We start from the raw sequence: 27,651 nt of genomic DNA on the forward strand, positions 1-27,651 counted from the left end.
ACATCAGAAGCACAATTCCACATAAAGCTATATGTGTGAAAAAAAAATCTCAGACCTTGCAAGCTCATGGTGAGAAATTCAGTTTCCCCAAGGCAAGAGAAGAAATACAGTTTCCTAAATGTGTCTTCTCATACTGTAGTGTGACATGCGAAGTACTAAATTTTAGGCTCATAATTTTCATGTTAAAATTGTTTCTTTTTCTTTACTATATTACTGGAAGTATTGATTTTCCATCATAAAAATTCTTTGAATTTTATAGTATAATAATTAATCCCAAGAAACATAGTTGCATATCTCCATATATAAATAACCTAGAACCTATTTTTTCCTACCTTGAAATAGACGATATGCAAAGTATCCTATGCCTCTTTGGTGGATGTTGATAAAGCAGTAGCAGCAGCCAAAGATGCTTTTGAAAATGGTGAATGGGGAAGAATGAATGCACGAGAAAGAGGAATATTGATGTACAGGTATGATTTTTAAGAACACAGCCTGTGGCCTTTGGATACTGACTAACATTGCCAAGATTTTAAAAACTTCTTCAAAACATTCTAGCATGCACCTGTTATATAGCATGTCTTTTGTTCCTTGCATCCTATAAAATCCCATATATACGAGTTCCTGATTTTTGTACTGTTGCTTGTTTCAGTCAGTGTGCCTGTACCAGAAGAAGTTTAGTAAAGGACTTTGTATTTGTAAAGATGTGAGCAAGGTCAAGGGAATCCGTCAAAGGATAGTGAAGCACCCAGGCAGGGGTAGAACAGGGGGAAGGTGCTCCTACTCCAAGGCCTGAAGGGACAGAGGAAGGAGCTGTTACTAGAATCAGGTAAGATCTATAGCTGTAGGAAAAGACCACACTACAGCGGGTTTTGGTAGAAGGACACAGCATCTGCTGATCTACAGCCCATCACTGAGGCAACCAGAGGATTCAAATCCCAGACCATTTTATCCTCCAGTTTGCCAGTCTCCTGGGGGTGCCTCCCACTGGCCCCTCATTAGCCATGCCCAGTGAGAGAGCACGGGAGCCTGTAATGTAGTCTATAAAGGTCATCCTCCAGGGGTCACAGAGCAGGGTGGAGACTGCACATGGAGAACATCTAGCACCCTGTTGTTTCCAAAGGGAAATTTTAAATCTACTTCATGTGTAGGCAGTAGGAGCAAGGAGGAAAAACACTAAGGCCTGGAAAGGGTATTATAAATCGGTAGCTGAGTATGCCAAGAGTAATTAGAGTCGATCATTAATTCAGTTTTCTACTTACTAAAAGCCAAATAGCTGACTTTGTCCAAAGATTTCTTGGAGCAGGATCTGAAAGAAACATTAGGGAGGAGGATTTCAAGCCTGACTTTGGAATGGTCCAAAAGGAACATCTCAGAACCACTAAAGGAAGGAAGGAAAACAAATGGAGGAGGTGAACACAAAAGATGAACTTTGACTATTTCATAGTCATTAGACAGTCCTGTACTTATCTTCCCAAAGAAACTACACACCAAACAGAAACCTGTTGCAGTGTTTATAATTCATTCCATGTTTTTCTGTCTTTGTCCTTTTCAGCTAGTGTTGGAAATATTTCTGTACCAACCAGAAATCCTCAAGTGTTCCTGGGTTCTCTAGGAGTGTGGTTTGCCCCCTAACATCTCCCAGTATATTCATGAACTATCCACATTCCCACTGTTTTCTATCATTGATCTCCTTGGATTACTGTGGCTCAATCACTATTTTACTTCTTATACATCTATGATGCAAATGATACAGACTTCCAACACCCTCTGCTTCTTCATTATAACTCTTAAAACAAATTATTAATGAAATTTTTTGTTGAATGTCTGTCAATATCTGTTGAATGAATTTCTTTATCCATACAGACTAGCAGACCTACTGGAAGAGAACCAGGAAGAGCTGGCAACCATCGAAGCCCTCGATTCAGGGGCTGTCTACACCTTGGCTCTGAAGACTCACATTGGAATGTCTGTGCAAACATTCAGATATTTTGCTGGCTGGTGTGACAAAATTCAAGTAAGTGCAAATGTTGTTTGTCTCCATGTAGATCATTCCAAGAGGAAAAGGGACGAATGTTTATTAGTTTGTAAAGACACTTTGTCAGAGCCACCCCTTATGTAGGTTTTCTCATCTTATCCTTATAACAATCATCTGAGGTAGGTGGATATCTATTAACTCTTATTACAGGTGAGGAAATTGAGGCTTGAGGACAATGAGTGACTTACCTATGGTCACATAGTAAGTAAACCATAGAGCTAGGACTTGAACTCAAGATTTTCTGAACCTAAAATCTAATGATGTTCTTTGTACTTTACTATAATGTCTCTTGAGAGCATCTAATAGTCTTGTTAGCATATAGAGAGAAGCCTGGTATCATGGAGGAATTGAAAACTCAAATACCTACAGAGGTCAGAGAGCTAACATAGATGGGCTATGCAGACTGGTTATAAGAAAAAGATTTTAAAGACATGAATTCGATAAAAATTTCCATTTCCTTTTTTCTACAAGAAAATAAATATTACGCGTGTGATGATAAATGGCAACTATACGTGGCTTTGGTATTGGGATACAGAAGGGAGATAGGGCTTGCAGCAAACAGCAGAATGCATGCCACTCATAGACTCATGGTAACCATTGAAGCACCAGCCATCACAGCCACATTCCCAGCAGCAAGGAGGAAGTGGGGAAGAGGGAGAAAGGTAAAGGACTTTAAAAAGTATTCCCATCCTCCTACACCTTGTGCTTACATCTCCCGTTGGCTGTCTCTGCTAAGGAGACTGTGAAACGTAATATTTTATCTGGGCACATTGCTGCCAACACCATTAATATAGAATCAGAGAGAACTGGTTCCAAGCCTCAGCTTTGACACTTACCAGCTATTGTTGTTAAAGTTATTTACCTCTCTTTGCCTTACTTTCCTCGTCTGTAAAATGGTCACAATAATCCATACCTTGCAAGTTATGTTATGAGGATTAGAAACAAGTGTTTATATACTACAGGATTAAAGTCTGCACCATAGTAGGTCTTGCACATAAATGTCGTTTTAATTATTGTTCAGCCACAAAATCATACATATATAAGTATTTAATAAGAACAGTTCAAGTCCATCCTTAATCCTCAATTATGAAATCCAAATTGCTGTGAAACCTGAAAATGGATTTGTTTGATTGGTTCAAACTCATTTGGCGCCAAAACCTGACCTGAACCAAGATGAGTCTATAATCTTTATTCATATTGCTTAGAGTGAAAATTCATATATTTCACTGAATAAATATTCATATGCTTGATTATGGGGGACTGCCCCAGACCTTATTGGAGGTTATAGATATAATAACATTGTATAAGGTATATGCATTATATTATGTTTCTAAAGTCAAAAAATTCTGAATCCCAAAACACACCTGGCCCCAAGGGTTTCAGATAAGAGATTGTACACTTACTTGTATTAGTAACAGCAATAATATTTTATGTGGCAAAACAGATGTATAGCTTCAGTTAAAGACTACTGTCATGAATCAGCTGGGATCAAATTTGGCTGCGTATAATAGAAAACCCAACTAAGAAGTTTGTTTTTATCTCACTTTCAGGAGTCCAAAGGCAGGCAATCAAGTCCAGTGTGTGAGATAAAGATTCCTGCTCTTTCTTTGCCAGGGCATCCTTATACCATATGATCTCTACCCTCATGGCTGCTTCTTGGTCTCATGATAACCACTGCAGTGCCAGCCTTTTTAGCAACATTCTGAGCAGGAAGAAGGAAAAAGTGAGAGTGAGGGGAAGAGTAAAAGAGCACTTGTCCAAGCTGAGTCAACCTAATTTAAAGAGTGTTCCCCTTTCAGGGCTTTGTGCTTACGTCTTTCATTGGCCATCCCTATCTGCTATGGAAACTGGGGAACGTAGCAGTTTATCTGGGCACATTGCCATTCCCATTATCAATATAGGGTTTCTGTTACTAAGAACAGAGGGGAGAATGGATATTGCTCAGGCAGTTAACATTCTCCGCCATGCCTAGAAATTGGGAATGGAGGCAATTAAATTAGAATTATGTTTTTTTTCTCCTGTGTCTCAGTTCTTTTGAGAAAGACATAGCAGTTCCTTTTTAGGTGTAGATGTATTTCTCATAAACTGAACACTGCTTTTTTAATATCAGCTAAGGAAAAGCAAGAGAGGCAGACAGAAAATGGATTCGTTAAATTTACCCACTGAAATTAGTAAAATAGTATCAACCTTTTTCATTTTTTAGGGTTCTACAATTCCCATCAACCAGGCCCGTCCAAATCGCAATCTGACCTTCACCAGGAAGGAGCCACTTGGGTAAGACAAGGAGAGCGCTTCTGAGTGACTTGTGTTAGTTCGAGAGGACTGAGGATGTCTCTTTCTTCCCCGGCAGTGTCTGTGCCATCATCATCCCCTGGAACTACCCGCTGATGATGCTGGCGTGGAAGAGCGCCGCGTGCTTGGCAGCAGGCAACACCTTAGTGCTCAAGCCGGCGCAGGTAAGACCGCGGGGCCAGGTGCAGCATCTCCTCCTCTCCTGTTTACTTAAAACCAGAGACATACATTTACAAATACTATGTCTTTAAACAAAAATGGGATCATATCTCACAACATCATTTCATATATCATGAGCATCTTTTCATATTAGTAAATATCCATTTTTAATAGCTACCCAGTGTATCCTATGGGGAGTCCAAAATTTAGAACTTCCGTGACACTGGAAGCAGACATAGTGTATGTCAGTGAAATCCATTAAACTTCTACAAACCAATTCAATTCTTGCAAAATGCCACATGCCCAGTAGTAAGGGAGTTATTTAGAATAGCTACGACATATCAAAAGAAAAAGTTTTTTGCAGGCATTCAAATTTTCATTATCAAAAATATTGTAAAGTTATGCAAGATGAGGGACAAGCATGCAAAAGAATGTATATAATTGTGGCAGCTGTGTGCAAATATATACATGTGGAAAATGAGGAAATAATTTAAAAAATAATTCAGATGATAGAGTTCTCAAAAACATCTTTTTAATGCTACAGTAGCTTTTCAAGAAAAAAATGTGGTAGCCAACTTAACACCTGGCTGAGCATTTACTCTGGACAGTGCACAGTGGTAGACATTCTGAGGTACCCAAGTTGTGGAGAAAACTTGGTCTCTATTCAAGAAGAGTTTACAGTTTGTTACTTATTAACTATTCTTTTAGGACTTAAAAAAAATACAATTTCGTTTGTCATAACTACATAGTCACGTGACCACAGCCATCTTGTTTTCCTCATTAAAAACAATTTCAGTAAAAAAAAACAGGTATGGGGCTTCCCTGGTGGCGCAGTGGTTGAGAATCTGCCTGCCAATGCAGGGGACGCGGGTTCGAGCCCTGGTCTGGGAAGATCCCACATGCCGCGGAGCAACTGGGCCCGCGAGCCACAACTACTGAGCCTGCGCGTCTGGAGCCTGTGCCCCGCAACGGGAGGGGCCGCGATAGTGAAAGGCCCGCGCACCGCGATGAAGAGCGGTCCCTGCACCGCGATGAAGAGTGGCCCCCACTTGCCGTAACTAGAGAAAGCCCTCGCACGAACCGAAGACGCAACACAGCCAAAAATAAAGAAATAAATAAATAAAGTAGCTATAAAAAAAAAAAAAAAAAAAAAAAAAAAACAGGTATACATTCAAAAATTTTTTAATTCAAAAGATACCAAGAGGTAGATAGTGAAAAGTCTCCCTCTTATTCCCCCAGCCCACCAATTTACCTCCCAGAGGCCACCAGTGTTATTGTTATTTATTAGTTTCTTAGGTATTCTAGAAATATTCTCTGTGTATACAAACATATTTTTAAAATTAAATAAATAAATAATTTTTAAAAAATATTTTTTAACCAATTAAAAAACACACAGGAGGAGAAGGGGAAATGGGAAATTGCTAATCAACAGGCATAAAGTTTCAATTATGCAAGATGAGTAAGTTCTAGAAATCTGCTACACATCATTTTGCCTGTAGTTAACTATACTGTATTGTACACTTAACAACGTAAGAGGGTAGATGTCATGTTAAGTGTTCTAACCATAATACAGTAGAAAATTAAAATAAAATAAAATAGTAGCATTCTATACATACTACCAAAGGGGGAAAAAATAACTTTTTAAAAAAATATTTATTGAGCACTTAGTATGTGCCACATGCTGTGTTAAGCATTGTTTTTTAATTTTTAAAAATTTTAAATATGTATTTATTTATTTATTTATGCCGTGCCGGGTCTTACTTGTGGCATGCGGGATCTTTTAGTTGCGGCATGCGGACTCAGTTGCGGCATGCACGCAGGATCTAGTTCCCCAAACACAGACTGAACCCAGCCCCCTGCACTGGGAGCTTGGAGTCTTACCCACTGGACCACCAGGGAAGTCCCCAAAACTTATTTTTTTAAAACAGTTTCCAGTGTGTAGATAAACAATATTTTATTTAACCAATACCTAATTAATAGATATTGAGATTTTCCCATCTTTTTGCTGTTATAAACTATGTTGCAGTTAATAACCTTTTAAATATGGCATCATGCACATGTGCAATTATCTTTATAGGGTGGTATGTTCCTAATAGCAGAATCGCTTAGTTAAAAGATACATGTGTTTGTGTGATAGCTACTGGCTCATCCTTCCATGGGAATGGAATAGTTCACCAGCATCCTGTATGAGTGCTGTTTCTCCCAAGCAGCAACACTCATTAAACAGCAAGAAGCTAGTAAAGTGAAGAGAGAAGGCAGATAACCTAGCCCAGTGGTGCTCAATCCTGGCTGCACATTAGGATCATCTGGAGTTCTCTTTTAAAAATACTGATATCTGGGCCCCATTGGCAGAGATTCTAATTTAATTGGTCTGGGTCAGAGGCCAGGCATCGGTATTACTTAAAATCTTCACATTAGTTTCTAAGGTACAGTCAGGGTTGAGAACCGCTATATGGCATCCAAAGAGAGTGCTAAGCATTGGAAAACCCTAGTGATTACATAGAATGTTCAAAATTTACAAACATGTATTGAGTGCCCACTGTTTGCCAGGCATATTATCAGTGACAAAGACATAAAATTTCTGTTCCTGTGGAAATTACAGTGTAACTCTATCTGCAGTTTAAAACTGATAGTTTAATGATTGATGATAATTTTAATCCTGAGAATGAAAGACCCAAAGTTGCCATTGTTATGTGGGAGATATATTTTTATTATGATATGAAACCGTTGATAGTATTAAGGCCCTGTGCAAATGGCAGGAGGGCTGAATCAGTTGGCTTTCCCCCCTTTACCAGGTAAGAAGTACAGATTCCCATGGTCTGAACTGGTCCAGGTCTGTCAGGCTCTAACACCTTTTTTAATCTAATATTTAATAATGACCTACTCGTGCCCAGAACACTGCTAAATGCTTTCCCATATATCATTTAAACCTATAATCCTGCCATAATATAAACCTATATTCCAGTTGTTTAGCCGAATGGAAGAAAATCAATAAAATGAAAAGGGATGAGATAAAGATGAAACAATTTGTTTTATTTTATTTATTAATGGCATAAAATCTTTTTATTCTTACTTTAAAAAAATTATCACTAATTTAGGATAGTTTTTAAAAAAGTCTTTCTAATCATGATGACTTCATACTAAGGCATAATAATATACACCTTGATCTAGGATTGTCTTTAACTATAGTAGATATAAATCCACTATTGGAAATATCTTCTTGACAATTTCAAATATTTGGGCATTTGAAATTTCTTGTCAAGTCTAACTAGATTGCCATTTTTTTTAAACCTCACAATGTTATTGTCATGGACCTGTTACTAGAAGGAGGAAAAATGTTAACCCTGCTTTTTTCTTGTTGTTTACTTGTATTTGCTCTATTAGTATTATTTATTATGCAGTTTCTATGTAGATTCTTTTTAAGTCACTTGATCATTTTATGAAGTTTGCATTAGTTAAAACAACAACATAGTCTATGAACCCATGCAACCTGGCCTGTAAACATGAACACACGGCAATATTCTGAAAGCACATGAGCAAGTGGGGAAACCACTGTTTTTCCCTTGGCCTTGTGAGCTCCTCTTCTTTCCTAGGATACCACACGTACCTCTGTGACCAGTGACCATCTGACCTTCATTCAGACAGAGTGAGAGTACCATTATCCAGCCACATAATAAATGTTAGTTATGTTTGATTTATTTCATATCTTTCTCCATTGACATATACAAATAGAAGCTCTACTATTTTCTATTCACAGCTCAGTTTTCGCCCATTCCATTTTTTGAGACCAAGCTAACCGAGTCCTAATTTAAAACTTGATCAGCATTGCTTTTTAAGAGTGTAAAAATATGACTTTCATTTTGCTTCCGAGATATGCATTGCTGTAATAGATCTTTAAAATGAGATCCATAACTATACGAATTTTTTTGTAAAAAGAAAGGGAAAGTAAGTATGTTTTCATTTGAGCAAAAAGAAACATACGAGGGATAAACCGGAGACTAATGAGGTTGATTAACTACAAGACTTGGGGAGGATGCGGTGGAAAGGATTGGGGGTGGGAGGTGGTTGGCCAGGAGAACAACACTTCTCTGAATGTGCTTTTGTGTAGTCCTCACTTTTGGAAGCATGTTTCCCATACTCAGCAAGACAGCAAATGAACAAATAAAGAAAAGAAACATAATCAACATAGATGAGGCCAAAATTGAATACAAAAAAAATCAGTCAAGCCAAATTTCAAATGAATAATAACATCACCGCGCCAAAGGGAGTGAGGAAGCACTCACCCAAGTAACTTGTGAATGACATTTGGACTCTATGTCCTCAGACTAGAGGCAAAAATACTGAAAATAAGTATTGAAGTTAGTAGGCTTCTTTTTCACAGGGACATGGCTTAATAATTCTCAAATTACTTTCTGTACATTTTAGGATTAAGCAAACAAGTAAATATATTGTGGATATTGGGAGCTATGTTTTTCACTGTTGAAGAGAGTTACAAATATGAACAGAAAGAAGGATAGAATGAGCCCTCAACCCACTGTTGAGAGGTTTTTTTTTTTTTTTTTTTTTTTTGTTGAGAGGTTTTTATGGAAATTTCATTTCATAGGTACGATTGATTAAATCATTGGCTGTCGGTGATTGAACTCAAACTTCAGCCCCTCTCCCCTGGTTTGGGGCTGAAAGTTCCAACTCTCTAATCATGGCCTGATCTTTCTGGCCACAAAAATCCATCCTGAAGCTACCTAAGGGGCTCCCAGCTACCAGCCATCTCATTAGTATATGGAAGGCATTTTTCATTTGAGATTCCAAGGTTTTAGGAACTCTGTGCCAGGACCCAGAGACAAAGACCAAATATATATTTCCCATTATATCACAGTTTTAAAATGCTATTCTGCACTAAAAGAAACCTGGGCCTCTTGAAAAAATGGTTGGAACAAGGAAAATACAAGGTGTGCCTGGAACATCTTGTTGGGCCAAAAAGCAAGGAAATGCTCAAAGAATGACCGGGACATGTCAGAAAGGCACAGGATCCACACAGGATCCATCAGCCAAAGCTGGAACAATTTGAACCTCAAAAAAAGTAACAGTAGTAAAAGATTATAACCATTTGAATAAAGTAAGAATCCATGATGAGTTCACACTGATGTTAATTGATTAGATAGAAAGGAAAGCTCTTATAGTGGAAAGCCAACTAATTAATATATGTAGAAGGAATGATGGAATTAGAAAATCACCACTTAGCAACCATCATAATAATGATTGATTCAGGCAGGAATCATCAATGGATACTAAAACTAGTGGAAATTTGAGGAGTAACTGAATATTTAAATAGTCTCAAAGTAGCTCCCTAAAAAATATTTATTAACTACAAAGTGTAAAGTCTCAAAGTAGCTACCTTTCTTTTTACAGTAACTTACAGTGATAAAACCTGGCAGATCACCTTTACCAAAGGATCAAAGTTAACATTTCCAACATTGGGACTATTCAACAGCATGTTCCTCTTGATATGATGCACTGAGGAGAATTCAGCATCACTCCTGTGGTGTTCTTGCCAAAAGTGCATAACCTGAATCTAATCATGTGGAAACAGCAAATCCAGACAAAAGGACATTGTACAAAATAACTGGTCCGTTTTTATCGAAAACGTCAGTGTAATGAAATATAAAAGAAAACTCAGAATCTCTTTCAGAGGAAGGGAAACTATAGACGTGGTAACTAAATGCAATGCATGATCTTGGATTTTCTTTTTCTATCAAAGCACATGATTGGGACCATTGGTGAAAACTGAAAAAGGAGTGTAAATTAGGTATTCTAGCAGTTGTTAATTTCCTGATTTTAGTAATTGTATTGTGGTTATGTAAAAGAATCCTTTGTTTTTAAGAAATGTACACAAAAGTATTTAGAGGTAAAGGGACACACCAAATTTTACTTCTTAAACAGTTCAAAAACATTGGGAGAGAGAAAGAGGATAAAGCAAACGTAGTAAAATGTTAACATTTGAGCAATCTGGGTGATGGATACATAGGAATTGTTTGTACTATTTTTTGCAACTTTGCTGTAAGTCAGAAATTACGTCACAATAAAAGAAAATATAAAATGAACTCTGGTATGGCCATAGAAGGAAAGCTGGGTACTGATATAAAGAACAGGACAGAATCTGAAGCAGGTAATTGCTGTCTGCTTCTGCTCAGGTCACGCCCTTGACTGCTTTGAAGTTTGCAGAGCTCTCTGTTAAAGCAGGCTTTCCAAAGGGGGTAATCAACATCATTCCAGGCTCAGGTAAGCCAACAAGGACCCACTTTGCTGTAACTAATGAATGGTACAAGGGTAGCTGAGTTTTCCCACTGGTGTTTTGTCCTGACTTATAACTATATTAAAACTAAATACAGTTTACCAAACAGTTAAGTATAAACATACTTACCATGTGCTAAAATCTGAAAGTGGAAATGCAGTGGCAGATGAGTAGGGTGGGAGGGGTGGAAATTGTACAGCATTGTGAAACCACCCTATGGTGGCCCATTTCAATTTTTAAAAATCGCTTTGGAAGATTAAAAAATCAAGGCATACCCATCTTTGGGGTACTGACAATTGCATGGAGGATATTATTCAGATTTTTGTCACTGTTATTAGTATAGAAAATGTAAAACTAAGATTTAAATGAGAGCTTAGAAATCTACTTCAATGAAGTCAAAGCCACCTTTACCATAAGAACTCAATAATGTTTTAATTTGTGTTTTATTCCATAATTCCACAGGTAGCATAGCAGGACAGCGCCTTTCTGAACATCCTGATATCCGCAAACTTGGTTTCACTGGTTCCACTCTGATTGGCAAACAGATCATGAAGAGGTATTGGTTTTAGTGTGTTGATTTGCTAAAAATCCTGTTAAACCAGGTCTTTGGCTTTGTTTTTGCTTTTTTAAATAAGGTGCTTTTGGAGGGAGAAAAATAACATCGAATTTAGAAGAGAAATCTTACCACAGCAGGGTATTGAAATGTTTGAATACAATAAAATACTTTCCAAAGTGTAAAGCCCAAAGTCCCCAAAACCAGAGTTGTACTGAAAGTTCTGAGAGCTTTAACGATCATTAAGCACAAAACATTTTCGGTACTAAAGCTGTAGCCCAAATTGGTTTTGAAGCATAAGTAAGAAACTGAAAAGACATATAAAAGACAAATCAAATCTGGATTATTTATAAAATTAATTCCTAAAAAGCGGTAACATTAGTTGAAAAAAATGCAAACCATCTAAATGTCCAAAATAAGGCAGTGGTTAAAGTTTGTTAACATAATGGAATACTGTGCAGTCACGTAGAATTTTTAATAACATTGGAGTGTTAAACGGTAAATGGAAAGAAAAATAAGGTATAAAATTGTATGTATTGGGTAATCCTAACTATGTTAAATAAGACAAAGGCTGTGCTTGGATACAGACCAGAAATAAGTATATCAAAATGGTAAAAAAAAAAAAAAAAAAATAGTTGCCATTGAGCCATGGAGTGGAATTCTGTGATTGTTTTCCTTCTTTCTGAACTTTTAAGAGTATTTTAAAAACACTTTAAATAACAATACTTTTGCAAACAGGGAGAAATAAACAGTATACTTCTAAAAATTGATTACTTTTCCCCCAATGTGCCAGTAATCTGGTTAAAGGTTAAATTCTTAGCCAGGCCTTTACGTAACCAAAATTCTTACACCTAAAGAATCTGAATTTACCTATGATAATCTCTAATCATTTGACCACAGAATTTAAAAAGAAACCAGTTTTTATTCCAGAAGATTTCTAATATTCACAAAGCTCACAGAATAGTGTAATGAACTCCTGTGTGCTCATCACCCAGCTTCAACTGTTATCACCATTCTACCATTCATGTTTTGTCTTTGAATAAGTTTCTTAATATTTCTGAGGCTCAGTTATATTTCCCATGCTAAGTAGTAATTTATGGGTGAAGAAACAGAGAGAGAAACTGATAGACAGACTAAATGCTCATATTCCCTTTATTTTTCTCTAGCTGTGCTGTGAGCAACTTGAAGAAAGTTTCCCTTGAACTTGGTGGCAAATCCCCCCTTATAATATTCAGTGACTGTGAACTTGACAAGGCGGTACGAATGGTAAGAGTAGGTCAAGTCCACCTAACTAGGTACCCACTTCTGAAACACATTCTACCTCCTTCTCATCAGGAACCTTAGAATGACGCTTGGTTGGGTTTTTTTTTTTTTTTTGGTTTTTTTTTTACTTAATTAGTTAATTGATTTTATTTTTGGCTGCCTTGAGTCTTCGTTGCTGCACACGGGCTTTCTCTAGTTGCGGTGAGCGCTACTTTCGTTGCGGTGCGCGGGCTTCTCATTGTGGTGGCTTCTCTTGTCGCGGAGCACAGGCTCTAGGCGCATGGACTTCAGTAGTTGTGGTGTGTGGGCTCAGTAGTTGTGGTTCACAGGCTCTAGAGCACAGGCTCAGTAGTTGTGGTGCACGGGCCTAGTTGCTCCACGGCATGTGGGATCTTCCCGGACCAGGGCTCGAACCCATGTCTCCAGCATTGGCAGGCAGATTCTTAACCACTGCGCCACCAGGGAAGCCCAACACTTGGGTCTATCTAATCATAAACAGAAACCATTCTCTTTATGTTTAGATTTGGGACTGCTCAGGGCACTTAATTTAAAAAAATAATGTCATTATAATTAAATGTGTTTATGAAACTTGGACGCCAGGTTTTTAAAACTGATGTAGAGATTTATAAGCATTCATGATTTATTTAAACTGATGTAGAGATTTTTAAAAGCAAAATTTGGTATAGAAATAGAAATATTACATTTAAATGTATAGAATAATCTAAATTTTCTTATAACACAAAATCTGTTTTTATCACTATGTCCTTCATGTTATGTACATTTTTTTTTAAAGTACTCATGGACCAAAAGGGGGAAAGTAGAAGCAAAATTCCTAAAAATATCAAAACCAAGAATCTCCAAGCAACACTAACTTGGCCAAGGGCTTGTGCTTTTCTCTGAATTCTCTGTGTTGTCTGCTGTCTTCCAATAACATCTAATTCTCAGTGTGTGCAATTTTATGACAATCTTGACTTCCCAAGCAATAACAGTATTTTCTCTTTTGCTGCCGAAGGGCATGGGAGCAGTATTTTTCAACAAAGGAGAGAACTGTATTGCAGCTGGTCGGTTGTTTGTGGAAGAATCCATCCATGATGAATTTGTGACAAGAGTGGTAAGCGTCTTCAAATTTGCTCTGTGATTTGTATAGAAATTGCCTTTACTTTATTTATTTTAAATTAATTAATTAATTAATTTATTCTTGGCTGTGTTGGGTCTTCGTTTTCTGTGCGAGGGCTTTCTCTAGTTGGGCAAGTGGGGGCCACTCTTCATCGCGGTGCGCGGGCCTCTCACTATCCCGGCCTCTCTTGTTGCGGAGCACAGGCTCCAGGCGTGCAGGCTCAGTAGCTGTGGCTCACGGGCCCAGTTGCTCCGTGGCATGTGGGATCTTCCCAGACCAGGGCTCGAACCCGTGTCCCCTGCATTAGCAGGCAGATTCTCAACCACTGCGCCACCAGGGAAGCCCAGAAATTGCCTTTACTTTAAAAGTACTTCTGGGATTATTAATGAACTTAGATGTGATGATAGTGCTATGGTTATATTTTTTTAAAAGAACACAATCCTTACCTTTTAGAAGTACTTTTTGACATATTTACAGATTAGATTATGATATCTGGACTTTGCTTCAAAATAATCCAAAAGGGAAGGAAGTAAGTGGGGGAATAAATTGGTCATGAGTTGGCAGTTGTGGAAGCTGACTGATGGGTATGTGGAGTTTCATTATATTATTTACCTACTTTTATATGTTTATAATTTTTCTCTTTAAAAAAATTTTACGTATTTATTTATTTTTGGCTGCGTTGGGTCTTCATTGCTGCGCGTGGGCTTTCTGTAGTTGCAGTGAGCGGGGGCTACTCTTTGTTGCGGTGCACGGGCTTCTCACTGCAGTGGCTTCTCTTGTTGCAGAGCACAGGCTCTATAGCGAAGGCTCAGTAGTTGTGGTGCACGGGCTCAGTTGCTCTGCAGCACGTGGGATCTTCCTGGACCAGGGCTCGAACCCGTGTCCCCTGCATTGGCAGGCGGATTCTTAACCACTGAGCCACCAGGGAAGTCCCTGTAATTTTTCATAGTAAAAAGTTATAGGTCTATATTAGAAAACCTGATAAAGTATACTTAAGAGCTATTACTACCTATACCTTGCTCTTCATTTATAGTATATTAGATCCTTGATATTTGTAGAAGATATACTCCTAGATTATTATAAATCCCTAAATTGGCTATGAGAGATATACCACTAGATTCTTACAAATCCTGAATTTACAGTTAAATGATAGCATATAATTTCCTCCACTAAGATAGATAGATAGATAGATATACACATACATACATACATACATACATACATACCCCCTGCAGTTGGGCATGATTCCATAAATATGAGACTAAACGTCATTCATAGAACTATCAAGATGAATTCTGTGGCTAAAATGAACTCTAAACATACTACACAGGGACTTCCACGGTGGCGCAGTGGTTAAGAATCTGCCTACCAATGCAGGGGACACGGGTTCGAGCCCTTGTCCAGGAAGATCCCACATGCTGGGGAACAGCTAAGCCTGTGCACCACAACTACTGAGCCTGCGCTCTAGAGCCCATGAGCCACAACTACTGAGCCCATGTGCCGCAACTACTGAAGCCTGCGTGCCTAGAGCCCGTGCTCCGCAACAAGAGAAGCCACCGCGATGAGAAGCCCGCGCACCACAACAAAGAGTAGCACCCACTCGCCGCAACTAGAGAAAGCCCGTGCACAGCAACGAAGACACAACGCAGCCAAAAATAAAATTAATTAATTAAAAAAACATACTACACTATATCATTATTATGGTAATAGTAATCACGAATTTGTTTCTATTTAAAAAACCAGCACCCAGCCTTTTTTCCTTCAGAGCCAATTCCCCCATCCCACCCCCCAAGAAGCAAAGGCATCTTTCCTCATGAGAGTGGAAAACAAGGAAGTCATAGGGAGAGGCAGACGGAGGGCAGTGTCTGCCTCATGAACATCCCCATAATTCAATTTTGTGCCTTAGTAAAATGCAAGGTACAGCACTACACGTCATGGGCTTTCACAACAACTTGTTGAAATTTAAAATGCCGAGACCAGAAATGTCAAGGATTTGCTGTATCAGTCCATCAACAAACATGTTTTGCACACATATGAACAGTATTCATTTCTTCATTCAGCAGGTATTTCTTGAGCACTTACTGAGGGATTACTGCCAGACCTAAATTCAAATTCATGGCCCTGTGGGGTCACGGTAACTCCCATTCTTTCTCCTTATTAGAATTGGACTTAACATCAGGAAATGCAGAAATAGATTAAGATAACCAAGGAGCACATGTCAGTGATGAACATTCTTCGATAAAGATGGTTTTTCTTTGGAACATTCTGGTATATCCTCTGGTGTGGCTGTACCGTGAGAATTTCACAAGGGCAGTCTGCCACATTTGGGGAAAGGAAAAAGACAACAATGTGGCCATTTTAGAAATTATTTTGCCATGAAGAGTGTAAGTATGCTGTATTAACAAAAATTCCAGAACATCAGGTTTGCTATTTTAATGAATTAACATTCGGGATAATTTTAAAACACAGTGGTTACAATCTTGGGCTTTCAAGTCAAGAAAACTCTACAGTATTTAGTGGCTGTGTGCCCTTGGGCAAGTGGCTTAGCCTTTCTGATCCTCGGTTTCCTCATATAAGATGGAAATAATAAGTATCTACCTCCAGTGCTACTGAAGACTAAATGAGGACACATCTTTGAACAGCTTAGTACAATACCCATCACACAGTAGAAACTCGGTCAAGGGTATCCATTCTTATTATTAACAGTCAGTTGTGTTTTGTGAACTGGGTGACATACAGGTGGAAGAAATTAAAAAGATGAAAATTGGTGATCCACTTGACAGATCTACTGATCACGGGCCCCAAAATCATAAGGCCCATCTGGAAAAGCTCCTGCAGTACTGTGAAGCCGGAGTGAAAGAGGGGGCCACCCTGGTGTACGGAGGCAGACGAGTCCAAAGGCCAGGTAAGAGCACCTCCATAGGAGGTATGCTGGGGGCCTGGCTTCTTAAGTTGGAATAAATGGTAACAGTTTTCGTTGCAGCACCATCTTGCCTCGAAAGTAGTGTCATTTACGTTACGATAAGAAGAATTACTTTCTAGATCCTGCTTGGCCACTTATAAGCTGTGACACCTTCAACAACAGTTTTTCTGAGCCGCAGTTGTAAAACGTGATGAAATGTGCATATCCCGCTTTACGAGGCTGTTAAAATCAAATAAAATGGATGTGACAGGGCCCTTAGCTGCGTAAGTAAACAAGTGTAGTGGATACGGTGTTATTCAGGCACTGGTGATTTTCATTCCTGTCAATGTAAGATTGAATCTCAGCCAGCTTAGCCTGGGAAGGATTCATTCCTGCTGTCTAACGCCGTACTTGTTAGAGAAGTATGTGAATAGCTCAATGTCATGATACCCAAAAGGAGAGAAAAACAAACAAACAACAACTGGAAAGCCTCATGTTTTACTGTTGTGGGTAGATTGAGCCCCAGCAGGACAACTGGTTATGATGTGCCTCCTGTGGGGCCCAGTGTGTAACACAGCATCGCCTATGAAGTACTCTTGCCAAAAACGTTTAACCATGAATCTAATCATGCCTTTAGGTCATACTCTCCATTGACAAGAAAGACAGGGGATAGAGGAACAAATTAAATATCATCCCAAGGAAGCAATGACAAATTTGAAATGCATAAAATGTTCTGCAGGACAACTGAACCAGTCTACCAAGTCAATGGCATGAAAAATAAGGGGAAGGGTAAAGGGGAGAAACATTCTAGAGTTAAGGACCCTTAAGCTATCTAACAACCAAATGCAGTGTGGAACTTAATTGAATTCTGAATCAAACAAGTCAACTATAAAAAGATATTTTCCAGAAATCAGAAATTGAATACAAGTATCGAATCATTATGGTGTACACCTGAAACTAATGTTATATGTCGTTGCATCTCAATTAAAAAATTGGAACTTAAAAAAAAGGAATTGAAATGTAAACTATGACTAAGGAATTGGCGTTAATTTTTTGTTAGGTGTGATAATGTATTGTGGTGTGTAATAAAATGTCCTTGTTTTTCACAGGTTTGTACCGAAATACTTGGAGTATAAATTGTAATCTCTGGAATTTGCTTTAAACTATTTCAGCAAGAAAAAAAAGAATCAAATATGGCAAAATAAGCATAAAGATTTATTTTACTGTTCATTATACTATTTTCTCTACTTTTACATATGTTTGAAAGTTTTGTAATAAGGACATTAAAAATATAATAACCTAGGAATGCTAACACCAAATAGGAAAATGAAAGTCTTCTTGGTTTTACTGACCCATAAGGGAAGAAAAAAATTTATAATGTAATTAAACGAGAGAACTACTAATTGAAAATTACCCTATAATTGATGTTATTTTCTTCTGTTTTTCAAATAGGCTTTTTTATGGAACCTACTGTCTTCACAGATGTGGAAGACCACATGTATCTTGCCAAAGAGGAATCCTTCGGGCCTATTATGGTCATTTCTAAATTCCAAAATGGGTATGTTCCTCAGGCATAATTTGACCGATTGCCTAGATACTTTTCTTTTTTCTGTCATTGTGCTATGTACAGAGCATAAAATCAATGAACATATAATTTTCTACCATAAGAATAATTGTCTTAATTAAATAATAAGAAGAGAAAGCTAACCAATGTAGATTGTAATATATTTTTGCTCCTTAGCTTAAATTAATGGCTGACATTATGGGATGTTCGCTAAGTTTTAGTTTTTGTACAGTCAGCATTTGAAATGTCTCTGGAATAAGGTCAGTAACTGAGAATAACAGAACTGGTTTTCGCATTTACATTTCTAGGGAAGGCAGCATCTATGAAATCTGATTTTCCCAAAGAAAGAGTGTTTTCTCCGTAGGGGATCATGCACCCAAAAGCCTAATACTCAACTCTTTGTAGAAATGTCCACAATCACCATATAATCAACTGTGAATGACATACTGGTTTGTTATGGTGCCTGAAACTTTGATATGCTAAGTGTTTAGCATATCAAAGAGGGCCGTATGGTAACTGAGCTCATATCAGAATATTTAATACAGTAGACTCTCATGGTATACTGCACACAATTCTTCAGAATTCTGGCTTTAGTTTTCCTTTAACCAATGAGAAAACAGAATACAGAGTTCAGAAGGGCTTCTTGGTCTTGGACAGACATACTGTGAGGGACCTTTGGGGACACTAAGCTGTAGTGAGTAACCTTTTGACATACTGATCCAAGGATGCCCTGCTACCCTCTTTTCCTTATTATAAGTTCCCCCATAGGATGGTCCTTGTGTTAAATATGCAGGTATTAGAAGCCAGTTTTAGGGGATGTAAGCCTAGGTAAGTCACAGTTCCTGTCCTCAAGGAGGTCACCATCTAATAGAGGAGACAGACAAGGAGACGGGCAATTAACCCCAGAGGGCCTAGGTGGGAGGTGCAGTAGGTAGAGTCTGCACTGACCACTTCTGTGGGCTTGGGCCACTTAATTCCTCTATTAAGTTTCTCTATTTGTGCAGTTTATCTATTTGTGAAGTTGGGTTATTAATAGTATCTACCTTTTTGGGTCATTCTAAGTGTTAAATAAGTCAAGTGTTTGCTGTTGGTGACATTGCAGTCATTACACTCGTTATTATTCTAAAAGTGGGCAAGGTGTGCTGTGAAGCTATGTCGTCTCAGTAGTCCTCAATGGGCAATGGCATACAGCCATCTTTCCGCCTTAGTCCAGGCTATAAGTATTCGCAGTGCAATCAGGTGCAATGCATCAAGTGTGAGAGTTTTAGCAGAGCCTCAGTCCTCTCCAAGTTAGATTCCACATTTCTCATGAGAGTCGAAGATTGTGTATAGTCAAGATTACCTTTGAAAATCCCTTGGGAAGACACCACATTGAAGCCTATGCTGTCTCTCAAAGAATTCAGCACAACTAATTTTTGCTCCAGTTTTGGAACAGAAATCGTGTTTCTTTGCCGGATCCCCAGATGAAATCTTGGCTTACATTTGCTGGCCGTGTTGTAGAAAATTCATCCATTTTTTTAACACTGGTATGACACTCATAAAGATGAGATACTCACACTATGGCAGGCATGTTGGAACTGGACCCAACTGAGAGAAGAGCAGGCTCACATCTGCACTTACTTGGTGTGTACACATACTGAGTCAAAAGGCAGGGAAGTCACCAGACCCATTTCAGGGATGATTTTACTACCCTTTTATTGGATTGGCATATTAATTGCGTTCACTCTCACTTGATGGTGCAACACCCTAGTATACAGAAAAGTAAGATGTTACCCCTGCCCTCAGGGAGCTTCCAGTCTAGTTGGAGGGTGAACACCAAATACGCGAAAAGGTAAACCAAAATACTGAATTGGAGGAATATGTGCTACCCTATTATAGCTAACTTTCATTGAGCATTTCCTGTGTTCCAAACACTATTAGCTCATTTAATCCTCATGACAAGACAGGTGCTATTATTATTATTTCCCTTTTTGCACAAGAATAAACAAAAGCAGGGGAGATGAAATGATTCACCCAAGGTCACGCAGGCAGTCTGGCTGTGGAGGCTTCTCGCCAGGCCACTACACTACACTGCCTGAACAGTGGCACTGGGGGGATCTGGGAAGGCTTCAGGGTGAGGCATCGAGTGAATGTGCCTTGAAATGTGCATGTAAAATCTGGATAGATGGGGGGACACTGCGGGTGCTCTGAGAATATGTCTGTAAATGGAGCTCAAGGGAGAGGAAAACAAATGGGGTAGTCATGAAGGAGAAGCAATGAAGAAGGCTGAAAAGATGACTTCAGATTTTAAAAGGTGTTTTCAGGATATATGTGAAAAATATAATACTAGAGTTGTAATATTTCATTGGGAGTTTCTTTTGGTGCAAGCCTGGAATATTTCATTTATAAAAATGTAAGCACGTTGGCAGTAATGTTTTCCTGTTTCTAGCACGGAGGGGAAAAACATTAGCACAGAAAATGGAGGTGTTTTGCTTTTGCATTTAATGAGGTTTTATGTCTTCCTAAAAACATCTTGCAGGGACATCGATGGAGTGTTGCAGCGAGCAAATAATACAGAGTACGGCTTGGCCTCAGGGGTTTTTACGAGAGACATAAATAAAGCTATGTATGTGAGTGAAAAGCTAGAGGCAGGAACTGTTTTTATTAACACCTACAACAAGACGGATGTAGCAGCCCCTTTCGGTGGAGTTAAGCAGTCTGGCTTCGGAAAAGACTTAGGTATGAATATGCCTTACCTTTCTACTGCACGTCACAGAATAGTCCGCTTCATGCTTCAGGCAACACTCTTGTATTGCTTTAAAGGGCACTTCCTACACGGCAGTTGGATCTGGGCTTTCAAGGGTACTGATATTTTTTTCAAAGTTAAACATTTTTATTGAACATAACGTAAATATAGAAAAGTACTCAAATTGTGTGGAAAAGTGTTTCCTTTTAAAAAAGAAGATTCATGTTGAAAAGAAAGCCCTGACAATATCTTTTAGCTAAAATATGTTAGGTTTTTTGTTTTTTTTTTTTAACCTGACATTCAGCATGAACTTGGTTTAGATGTCATGGGACCAAGTGGAACCAAGAAAGGAAAATGGGTAGAAGGCAGTAACCAGCTAGCCGCAAGAATAAATCCTGTCTCTGAGCCACCTGGCAGTCTTTCAGAGACAACACTGAAACTGGCAGAGTTTTCTGGGCATCTGGGAGCTCAGATTGAGAGTCTGCAGAGAGCCCAAAATGTAATTCACCGTGGGCAGTAACACTATCACGTTTCCAGTCATAGCTTACTTTGAACACTAAATATGTACCAGGCCCTATTCTGATACTTTACCTGTAATAGCACGAGCAGTCCTCACAATAGCCATGGGAGTGTAGGTGCTATTATTTTCTTTATTTTACAGATGAGAAAAATGGGGCTCAGAGATTTTGGGTAACTTGCCCAAAGTCAGCCAGACAGCCACTGGCAAAGAGAATGCAAACCCAGACAGTCGGCTATGCAGCCCATGTTCTCACGCCCCATAGTCGGTCTGGCGGGTTGTTTCAAAAATTGAAATGCTTGTGATTTACTGCAATTACAGTCTGCTAACATAAATTGGGTTAATTTGGGGTATTTTTACATTTTCTCTTTCCTGAAGACTTTTGGCAGTGTATTTGCAACAATAAACGTGGCTCTTGTTTTAAATTCCATTGAGTTGAAGGTAAAGTCTGTTTTTTTTTTTTCATGTCTTCAATCTGGCTTTCATCCCTGGATCCAAAACACATGGGGAGATTTTCTTAGGGAAATTATTTTTATAAAGTGAGGCAACAGTGTTCCACTTGTCTTTTGATAGAGAATGATCGACACACTTCATGTCTGTTTTATTATAAAACAGTAGACTTTGTCTAACAGTTTCTTCCTCTCCTAATTTGAAATTCCCTCAGCCCAATGGTTCCCAGGTGCACATTGGATTAGAATCATCTGGGAGCTTTAAAAAAAATGCAAAGATGCTGATTTAATTGGTCTGGGGTATGACCTGGGATCAGGAATTTTAAAAGCTCCCTAAGGTGATTCTAATTTAACATTAAGAAGCCTGGGTTTAGCTCAACTTCCAGAATCATATACTCATTAGTTTCACCTGTGGTACCCATGCCCTTTAACTGTTGTAGAAATCGATGATTGTGGTAGCTCAAAATAGGAACAGAATAGAAACAGAAAGGCAGACCTATTTATTTTTTCCTGGATATGCCCCTGTGTCTCTAACATACTATGTAAGTCAGGAAAACTGCCTTTCCCTTATCTTTAAAACAAGATGAGACCAAATGATCTCAAACTTTCTTTGCTCTGTTCTGCTTCGTTCAATGTAATCAGAAAGACAGTATCCTGATCACTTCTGTTCAGCCTCAATGGGCAAGGAATAGACATGGAGATTTGTCATCAAGCTGGGAAATAAAGGAGAAGGGTTTGGGGTAGAAAGTGATAAGCCAACAGTCTGGTCCTTAGAAGGCCTGGTAGCTGGTCTAAACCCTTTTGCTCCTCAAAGTGTGCCCCACAAGCCTCAGCATCATCGGGGAATGGTTAGAAACATACAGTCTTGGGGCCTCTGCCGGACTTAATCCAATCAGAATCTAGTGTGTCACAAGATCTGCAGGTGATTCACATGAAATTTAAAGTTTGAGAAGCACTGCCTCGGCCCCATTCTATTTGCCTAGTGACTGATATGCCTGCACCTGTGTCCAGGATCTGGCGACATCACATGCGCCTGTGAACACGGTCCATCAGCTGCTTTTCTCTTCCCTAGGTGAGGAAGCTCTAAACGAATACCTCAAAACCAAGACCGTGACGCTGGAATATTAGCGCAGTGCCGTCGTCAGGAGCCCCTCGCAGACAGCAAGCACCTCCTCAGCCCTCCGCACTGAAGAAGCTGGGCTGTGCTGAGGAAGGAGGTGTCAGTCACCCGCTGAGAAAAACCACAAGGACCATCAAGAGGGTCGGGCCACGTGTCTAAGCATTTACACATGTTCCTGAGTATTTTCTAATACCCCTTTTATACCTTAAAATGATGCGTAGTTGTTGGGTTTTGACTATGTCATATACCACACATATTTCTAAAATATCAAGCTGCTTTTTTTGTTCCCCACCAAGACTAACCCAGTCATGGTTGTTCATCTTGCAGACGTCAATATCATGCAGTTATAATACAGAAAGTGCATTGTTAGGAACCCTTGTATAATATGTACAGGTTTTAACCTCTGAACCAGGCATATGGGGTTGTTAAAAAGATTTTCTGTAATTTTGCTCTCAAGGAACAGTATATCCTCTAAGGAATATGAAGGAAGTTCTTTTTTTTTTTTTTTCCTTTTGGAAATAAGATACATCTTTGTGCCTTTGATGTTCTATTTTTCAACCCACTGTGATGAGTGACCAACCCAGAAACAGTGCTTGAGTACCTACCAAGTACGAGGTACTATATTATGTCCTGAGGAGTATACAAAATTTAATGACATGATCTTTGGCCCCAAATAGTTTAAATTCTAGTCAACAGCTTTTAAAGTGGATTTTACAGTATGATGTACTATAAAGTAAATAGCTTTTGGAGGCTGATCTTGGTTCATATCATGCCATCTTACTATCTATGTGACTTTGGGAAACTTATGCAACTTCTCAGAGCCTCAGTCTCCTTATATGTAAAATGGGGACAGTAATGCCTCCCTCGGAAGCCTTATAATGAGGATTCAATGCAATAATCTTAGTGCAGCACCTGGCACTGGGCTTTGTTTGTGGTAAATACTCAAATACTCAACAAAAGTTAAGTGCTTTCCCCATCACTATTTTAAAAATATAGTGAGATATATTAGTTCAATGAATTAATTTCCCTACAACCCTTTCCAGTAGTCATCAGTTCCTATGCTGCTTTTCTCCTCCACTGTCTGACCCAGTACCTGATACAGCAGCACTGGAAAATACCATGTAGTGAAAAATGAAAATGGTACAAGGAAAAGGGTGCTTTTCTTTCTACAGCTCATTCGTCCTTCTAGGACATTTGGTTTTCCACTCTTCTACTAATTGGTTCTGCCACTCACTAGCTGGGTGATCTTGGGCAAATTAGTTACCTAACTATCTCAAAGCCCAGATTTGGAATCTATAACACAGGGATAAAGTCCCTATCTCATTAGGTGTTGTAAGGATCCAGTGGGATAATATACATAACGCACTCAACAAGGTGTTTGGACCATTCTCTGTGCTCAAGAAAGAGGAATTATTACAACCCATGCAGTACTCACGTAATTGCCCATTGTCAGACAAAAGTAGGTGGGTAGATTCTAACCATCCATGTATGACTAGAAGAAGGTGAGATCCTGAATTGAAGAGTCTTTGGTAGCTGGTCAGAGCAATTAATTTCCATGAATCCTCCTTTTAAAGTAAAATTTCAGTAAACATCTCCATCTCTTTGGCTTTGAAGAAGCCCTTAGGGATTACTTGTTACTTCGGAAACTCGGCAGCTTAACGTTAGAAGAATGTAGGGAATCAGTAATCAATAAACAACAATAACAAAAATCAGGGGCAGAAAACATTCAATAGGAAGAATATCAGGTATGATCCTGGATGATCAACAGAGCAAATTTTGCCTGTAAGCGTTTTTTATTGTACCACAGCTCATTCAGAGCTCGGCACAGGTGAAATTCTAAATGTGGACCCAGCTGGGTTCAAACTGACAGTTCATATTTGAATAAAATGACAATGTTCTTAATAGAAAGGAACCACTTTTTAAATGCAGTGTTTTAACTGATTTCATGTGATTTAAAATATCACTTTACCACATATTTTAATGATAGATGAAATGGCAAACAAAAACCTGGCCATTTCTTCTAGAATGACTTTTACCCTCTAATATTACGCTCAGTAGCAGTGCTTTTAATAGTTTTGGGGCCATAAACCTCTTTGAGAATCTGATAAAAGCTATAGATCTCCTCTGTCCCAAATTCACACGTACACACCTAGTTCTGCAAATATCTTCAAGAGATTCACAGACCTCCTAAAACCCATGTTTGACCTCCAGATTAAGAACTCCCTTTTCCCATAGCGAGTTCTAAAGTTCTCAGCGGCTTGAGTTTTTATATCCAACTGCTGACCAGAATCAAAGGCTCCATGGAATTTATAAAATTACCAGTGAATTTGAATTGGAACGTTACGATCCACAGCCTACTAGGAGATTTAATTAACACACTGAGTAATTAATTTATCACCATTTCTTCAGATCATTGATTATTTTGCTAATCTAAAGGACAAACCTGTGATCTGTCCCCCGAACCGGGGAGTTGGGGAGGTGTAGACACTTTTAAAAGTTCTGTTTTCCTTCGAAGTCCACTTCCCGGTGCCTTTGCTAAAGCAGCCCCCCAGCACCCACCCATCCCCGTAGCCTTTTGCTCAAATACACCCTCCCTGGCCTCTCCTACTCCCCAACTTGGTTGTAAGTGTCTCTCCTCTATCCTCTCACTTGTCTGGAACATAGTACTTACCACTTGGTGCTGGAATTACTGGTCTTCCTAATTAGATATGAGCACCCCCCCCCCACCCCCAGGATTGGCATGTCAATAACAACAGCTATCATTTATTGAGGGGCTGCTGTGCGCTAGTCACTATGCTAAGCCAACTTAATCTTCACAACATCTGAAAAGATGAATAAATCAAGGTGCTCTTTTTCCTGGCTCCACCACTACCAAGAGGTTATTGCCAGTCTCTTGACTGGCCTTCCCGATTCCTCCCTGTGTGGCTGTCTTCAAAGCCTGAGTCAGATGGTGTCACTCCTCTGCTCAAAACCTTCTAATGGCCCCCATTTCACTTAGAATAAAGTCCAGTGTACTTACTGTGCCTGCAAAGTCCTATCAATTCTGTTCCCGGCTACCTCTAACTTCATCTCCTATCAACTACCTTCTCATTCTCTTTAGCCACCCCGGCTGCCTTGATGTTCCTCCAAATGATCAAGCACACTCCTACCTCAGGGCCTTTGCACTCACTGCTCCTTCTTCTCAGTGCTGTGCTGGTAGATATCTAACAAACAAGTGGCTCTCTGAGAGGAAAAGAAAACTCTGATTTGCAGCATTTGCTGATTTCTGTGTACAGATGCTCTCACCAAGGCTGATTTCAAGCTACCAACTTGACTTCACTGAACGCAGAGTTGGGATGAGATGCGTGTAATTAGAACAAGTGTGGGCCAGCGCCAGCACACCACTGCCTCTTCCTGAAATTCTCCCCACACACCACCCCCAGCTGGTGGCTGCCTTACTTCCTCCAAGTCTCTGCTCAAACATCCTCTTCGTAGAGATCCATTTGCTGACCACTCTTCCTAAAATAGCACATAGATCCCCACATTCACACCTCATCTGTCCTCATTCTTTAGTCTCCTTCTCCTGCATTATTTTTGTAGCACTTACCACCACCCGGCATAGTTACTATCATCGATTTCTTCCCATTAGAATGTAAGCTTCGTGAACAGGTGCTTCTTTTGTTCAAGGACGTATCTCCAGTGTCTAACACGGAGGAGGAGCTCAATAAATATTTGCTTTCAAATGAAAGAGGTTAAGAAACCTGCCCAGATCACACAGCTATTCAGTGGCAGAACAGGCACTCAAGCAATGAAGCTGGTAGTCTTAACCAAGCTAAGATGCTGTTACTGCCAATGCCTGAATCAGGCCCTCGGTAATGAATAGTAGGCAAATGTTAAATATTTGTCAAAGTATAAAGCTAAGCAGAGTGAGCATTAATTGCAAGAGCTTTTGTGGAAATGACTAGAGACAGGGCAAGGAACGAAACTGGTTCCCCCATACCTCCCTTCTAAGAAAATAGAAGCTAGCTATCAAGGGAAACCTGGGCTATAAGTAGATTATCAGACATGAGACATGATGGATAGGGTGGATTATTATTATTATACCTATTATGCAAATAACACCCAAGCAGATTTTTTAAATGATTAATACCTAATTTTGTAAAAATAATAAAAGGGGAAGGTTAAGATTCAACCATAAACTCTCCACAAATAACCACAGATGATATTTGAGATGTTCCAGATTTTTTCTATGAATACATTTTTTAGAACTAGTATAATACTGTACATAACTTTACCTGCTTTTTTCAATTAACAATATGTAAGCATCTATGTCAATAAACATACCTCTGCATATGTTCAGTAGCTTTGATTCAACTTGTTCTCTATTGTTGGACATTTATATTTGCTTTCTGCTATTTTAAATGTCACAGTCAATCTTAGATAGAAATTTGTGAACAAAACTGTTATTTGCTTAATTAGAATAAATTCCTAGAGGTGGAACCTGATTAAAAGGATATAGCAATCTGTAATCTTACCAACAGTTTCTCCAAATTTTTGCCACCACTGTGCATTATTCATTTTTTAAAAATTTAATTAATTAATTAATTTATTTTTGGCTGCATTGGATCTTCGTTGCTGCACGCGGGCTTTCTCTAGTTGCGGTGCGCGGGCTTCTCATTGCAGTGGC

General features: G+C 39.0%; 1 protein-coding gene across 1 annotated transcript in view; it reads left to right on the forward strand.

The window, feature by feature from the left end:
- Window positions 1-27,326, forward strand: part of ALDH1L2 (aldehyde dehydrogenase 1 family member L2) — a 55,983-nt gene extending 28,657 nt beyond the window's left edge. The window contains exons 12-23 of the mRNA XM_007165747.2: window positions 343-470; window positions 1,864-2,014; window positions 4,239-4,309; window positions 4,386-4,491; window positions 10,675-10,762; window positions 11,238-11,331; window positions 12,495-12,594; window positions 13,604-13,702; window positions 16,448-16,613; window positions 18,063-18,168; window positions 20,693-20,892; window positions 22,938-27,326. Of these exons, the coding sequence (XP_007165809.1) occupies window positions 343-470; window positions 1,864-2,014; window positions 4,239-4,309; window positions 4,386-4,491; window positions 10,675-10,762; window positions 11,238-11,331; window positions 12,495-12,594; window positions 13,604-13,702; window positions 16,448-16,613; window positions 18,063-18,168; window positions 20,693-20,892; window positions 22,938-22,993 (1,365 nt within the window). The 3' untranslated portion in view covers window positions 22,994-27,326. The remainder of the gene's footprint in view (window positions 1-342; window positions 471-1,863; window positions 2,015-4,238; window positions 4,310-4,385; window positions 4,492-10,674; window positions 10,763-11,237; window positions 11,332-12,494; window positions 12,595-13,603; window positions 13,703-16,447; window positions 16,614-18,062; window positions 18,169-20,692; window positions 20,893-22,937) is intronic.
- The last annotated feature ends 325 nt before the right edge of the window (window positions 27,327-27,651 follow it).

This window comes from Balaenoptera acutorostrata, chromosome 11 (genome assembly GCF_949987535.1).
Source record: "Balaenoptera acutorostrata chromosome 11, mBalAcu1.1, whole genome shotgun sequence".
Lineage (NCBI taxonomy): Eukaryota > Metazoa > Chordata > Mammalia > Artiodactyla > Balaenopteridae > Balaenoptera > Balaenoptera acutorostrata.